The sequence below is a fragment of the Limulus polyphemus genome, unplaced genomic scaffold, assembly GCF_000517525.1.
Source record: "Limulus polyphemus unplaced genomic scaffold, Limulus_polyphemus-2.1.2 Scaffold314, whole genome shotgun sequence".
Taxonomy (NCBI): domain Eukaryota; kingdom Metazoa; phylum Arthropoda; class Merostomata; order Xiphosura; family Limulidae; genus Limulus; species Limulus polyphemus.
In genome coordinates this window covers 32,695-38,083 of record NW_013665924.1, presented here as the reverse complement: position 1 = coordinate 38,083, position 5,389 = coordinate 32,695, and the positions used below count along the sequence as shown (strand labels likewise).

The window sequence follows — 5,389 nt, the reverse complement described above, 5'->3', positions numbered from 1 at the left end:
GTTTATTCTTTCTCGATACAACTTTGTAATACACAGAATTTCTACAGTCACTTTAAACTTAACAACCTTTATAACACACGCTATAAATCACAGTGATTCACACACTTTACTTCCGGTGCCTACTGTTCGCTTGACTCGATTATCTCTATCTTCAATCTATCTGCATATCACTCTCTTGCTGGTTCGTTCGTTTTTCCTGGCAGTTATTTAGATTTAAAAATAATTATTTCCGAAGAAATTATTATTAATCAAGGGTGCTCGAAGGTTAAACAATTCTCCTTCACCCAGCTCGTGGTCTAGGAATATGGGTTTAACATGAGAAAATAGGAAATTAATGCAGACGAGGTATGTAACTTTAAAAAGGTAATCGGGAGAGTAACTGTAGACAATAAAAAGTGAGGAGCAAAGTAAACTAAACGGCCGATATCAGACAAATGGTCCATCAGGGCGGCGGGGATCTAAAAATACTATGCCGAGAATTTAATGTGGGGGAAACGGGAGTACCCCGAGAAAACCCACTTTCACTGGTAACGATTTTTCGTTACCAGTGCCCTATTAGCGAGAAGAAGTAAGTATGGAAGGCAAAGTGAAGTCTGGTGCTGGGGGTGGATTAGTTATTGAATCTGTTGTAGAGTCTTCCGGTGTTCGCCATGGTTTTAAAGTGGCTCAGTTTCTGGATCCAGGCAGGTGGTGGAGGCGTGGAGTCCTCGGTGTCGTTGGTGAGTGAGCGGAAGGCACAGACAGGTTCGTCAGGTAGGTAGAGATCGGGGGAGGTGTCGATTACTAGGGCTTTATTTGCCGGGGTTATATACTAAAAAAGAGGGCACCTGGCAAACACTCGGACATTCGCGAGGTTCCTGGATAAGTCATGATCCTTCTAGAAACTCCAGCGCGCATGCTCCCAGGGTCGCGTGACCTCCGCTGTCGTAACAATATGTTAACACGGTAGAATAAGAGCTTAAAGTTTAGAGAAACATTATTATCGTCATTATAATGTTAAATTTTAAGGTATCTGAGACCGTTACGAATTCAGTTTCGTTATTACTCTGATAAAACCTGAATATTGAAATTATAATAAATAACAAACTTATATTCGAACATCATTTGTACGATCTGAAGTAACTACTTATATTATTTAACATGAATCTGTCAAAGTCCACCATTACTAACAATATCCCTTTCTCTTTACAAACACAATTGTAGGTTCGCAGTTACAAAAATAACAGTTATCTGTTTCTAATATAAATCTCCAATTTAAGTAAAAACTTAAATATATCTTAGAAATATATCACTTGTTAACTTTAATTGTAAATCCAAAATGTTAAATTTAACTAATAATATTGTAAAATTTTATACAAAGCTGTTTAAACATTATTACAGTAAAAGTTTCGTATGTTTATACGTTACTTCAACAATACCTTCCTTATTTTTATTCGCCAATATGACCTTGTTGGATGGGAGTTACTACAATAATAGCTTCCAAGTTTTTACTTCACCAAGTACAAAGATGACCTAACGTGGGTGAATATTAGATGTCATGGGTAATTATTTAAGATTTGTTATTACACAGCTCTTCCAAAAGTATCTGGACACCCCTTGTATTCTGCAATGAAACTCAAATGCAGCTACATATCAGATATGTAAATATGTAATGTGGAACAAACCCGTGTGAAAGAGAAAAGATTTTAGGTTTATAGAAATGTGGAAAAGTTAAGTATATATATAATAATTATAATACCGGATCAGTGTATAAAATAATTCATTGTTGTTGGTAACTTAGTAGCAAAGTATTTTGAAACGATTAAATCACACAATAATGACCTGTTGGAATTGTAAAAAAAGTGCCAAAAATCACCTGCAGTAAACTCACAGCGATATCGATTACCTATGAGCATCTGTGTAAAGATATATTCCGTTCCCATTACGCACAATAAATCCCACATTGATCATAATACTCCTTCATGAACAATCCCACACAAAGGGACGAAACAACTACAGGAAGACTGATAAAGTAGCCAATATTTAGCCATCATTTGTAGATTGAGTAAAGCAATTGTCAGCAATTGTCTAGGTTGTAGATTCACATACAGAAAAAATGGTTCCAGCCTTTCTAAAGTACCCAAATTTAAGGAAAGCACGCTGCACAGACATTATAGATGGCGTATACCGCATGTGGCCGCATTGAGTGTTAGATACTAATTTATTAAACATTGTCGAAAATTTGTGTCAGACGGCTAAGGCATTGTTTTAGCAGTATTAGGCAGGTGGCAGCACTGCCTATGTAGGGGTGGCTCGGATTGTTCATCTAAATGATATTTTAAATATCTCCTCAATAGGTCATCAGAACTTTACAATACTAAACAGTGTTTTCTTTTATAACATTATCTATCTAATGACTGAGTCACAAGTTCTGGAAATGTCTGTAAATATCACAGCAAAGAGTTTGAATTTCTTGTTCTTCTTTTTTTAATACTTGATAACTCAAAAACCAAAATAATTCTGTAAACCAATTTCACTGAGATAACGTAGTTTCAAACGGAGTATCCGTTTCTATAAGTATTATTAATAACTAGTAATAATTTAAGTAATCATAATTCTAGTGTAAACGATGTTATCATCACCCCTTGAAGTTAGCTTTCTTACTGAAAGTTGGTGTTTCTTTAAAAGTTTACATACAGGGTGAAACAGGAATTACCAACCTGTAATAGATAGACAATCAATGTTACATTTAGAACGTCATTGTATTTAGAACTTAGATATAAATACAACCTTCCTATGTCTATTGAAACACTGCATTAAAAAACAAGTAAAGAAAAAAAACTTTTCATAAAAGGAAGTAAATGTAGGGATGGCAAATATCAATCCTTCAAAAACGATGCAAACAAGATAGTAAGGATGGCATTTACATCATCAGTGCATTATAGCACAGGCAAAAATTCACATATAGCAATCTTATTATAATGGAGCTTGCGATGCATACGTCCAAAACTCGGATTTCGGAAACTACCGCACCGATCATCACCAATCATAACTGGGTAATATTTTTATAGCTGAGCAATAAATAAAACAATTGAAATTTCCACAGAAATGATGTTTCAGATTTAACCAGTAAAAATTACAAACAAAAAGGAGTAAGTTTCAAATATAAAACAATCAAAAAACAAACTTAAAAAAATTATTTGTTTTTTTAAATAAAATCTCATGAATGTTGCAACAGAAAAGCAAGGTACTTTCATTGATAACTTTGTCTACAAAGAAATAATTTAATAAAATCTACTCTGTGATGTAATGCTGTGACGATAACTCATTTGTAAACTAAAATGTCAATAAAATCCTTTTTCTCAAGTCCGAGTACATTGTTGTAGAGCTGTCAGACAATTCCAGAAAAGGCCTCAGGCCCAATAGCCTTCCGCTGAAACAAGCATTCATAAATGCCCGAAGGGCGGATATTTCTGCTAGTATATATAACTATTCAATCACAATTGAGTTTAATGTATCCTATTTTTGTCTCTTAACATTCTACTACACTGTGTACTTATGGTATTATGTAGGGATAATGCAAATGCCATCCTTACTATCTTGTTTGCATTGTTTTTGAAAGATTGATATTAGCCATCCCTCCATTTCCTTCCTTTTTTGAAAAGTATTTTCCTTACTTGTTATGTTAGGTGTGACCGATTCAATGTTTTGGAATTTCCCACCCAGATATTCTATAAACCCACTACCCAAAGGCGAAGGTTACAATCTGTTTTGGATTTAGGGTTGTCATATGAATGAGTTAGTTTAGTATTTGAATTTTGATTTTAGGGCTATCGTCTGCCGGTGTTAAGTTTATGTATACTGGCGAAGTTGGAAATATCTTTTATACATAACGAATCCAGTCTATTTAGAAAATACGGTGATATGTACCATTATTATATATATAAGGAAACCAGGCTATTTAGACAATACGGTGATATGTACTATTATTATATATAACGAAGCCAGTTTATTTAGAAAATACGGTGATATGTACCATTATTATATATAAGGAAACCAGTCTATTTAGAAAATACTATGTATAAAGCAAGTTATGTTGTTCTTACGCCACCAGTATCACAGAATCTTTGGTTGCAGGTGTCACAGGATACGGATTATATACATCAGATAAATATGTGGCACTTTCTGGAGATTTGCTATTAACTTACAAACTTCCATACAACAGTAGCAACGCCCTCTTCATACAGCTCCTGCAAGATATAAAAGATGGGCCGAAAGAATTAGCGAGACATATTGTTCCTCAGTATTCTACCTATGGAAAGTGGAACGTTCCATGTGGACTGATTCATCGTCCTGGACACTTCATGTTTCGTCTCATCACGGAGAACAAGGTCAGGTCAAAACGATCATATCCATTTTAAATAATTTTGTGATCAGCTATCACTAAACCACTGAGTTATTTGTGATGTTTCTCTAATATAGCCTTCTTTACTAGAGATTTCTCTTAGTGTTGTTTGTACATAACTACATAACTCATGCACCTTATGTAGCTCACGTAACTCATGCACCTTATATAACTCACGTAACTCGTGCATCTTATATAGCTCACGTAACTCATGCACCTTATGTAACTCGTGTAACTTGTATAGCTCGGGTAACTTATGCACCTTATATAACTCACGTAACTCGTGCATCTTATATATATCACGTATCTTGTGTAATTTATATAATTCAGGTAACTCATACACCTTATATAACTCATGTAACTTATGCACCTTATATAACTCACGTAACTCGTGCACCTTATATAGCTCACGTAACTCGTGCACCTTATACAGCTCACGTAACTCGTGCACCTTATATAGTTTACGTAACTCGTGCATCTTATATAGCTCACGTAACTCATACACATTATACAGGTCACGTAACTCGTGCACCTTATATAGTTTACATAACTCGTGCATCTTATATAGCTTACGCAACTCATACACCTTATATTGCTCATGTAACTCATGTAAGTGATAAATAAATATAAAAGATGAGATTTTCGATGCTTTTCTGGAACTCCATCTTCTATAAAGACATTCGAATAAACTATTATTATTATTATTTTGACAAAAGAACTTGCAACCTTAAGTAACATGTCTCAACATGAAAAACGGAGAATTTTATCTCACACAACAACTATATACGTAAAAACCAAACATCTGCTGTCATATCAGCCAGCTATCTTAATAAAACATTGTCTTAAAACACATCTATAGATATCGTGTCATTCGATCCGGAATTTAAAAAATATCATACTATAACATAATATATCCTCAATCTTCCTTTAACATAAAATACTGTTACGACAGCGGAAGTCACGTGACTCTGGTAACACGTAATGAGTTCTAGAAAGATCTGGGAA

The 5,389-nt window shown here is 34.5% G+C and overlaps 1 protein-coding gene across 3 annotated transcripts in view; it reads left to right on the top strand.

Annotated features, from left to right (window-relative positions):
• LOC111085290 overlaps positions 1 to 5,389 on the top strand; it is a 61,711-nt gene that overhangs the window by 41,710 nt on the left and 14,612 nt on the right. For 2 of the 3 annotated variants that reach the window (XM_022383157.1, XM_022383158.1), the window contains exon 3: positions 4,117 to 4,370. In XM_022383157.1, the coding sequence (XP_022238865.1) occupies positions 4,117 to 4,370 (254 nt within the window). The remainder of the gene's footprint in view (positions 1 to 4,116; positions 4,371 to 5,389) is intronic. The other variant, XM_022383159.1, reaches the window with a different exon arrangement.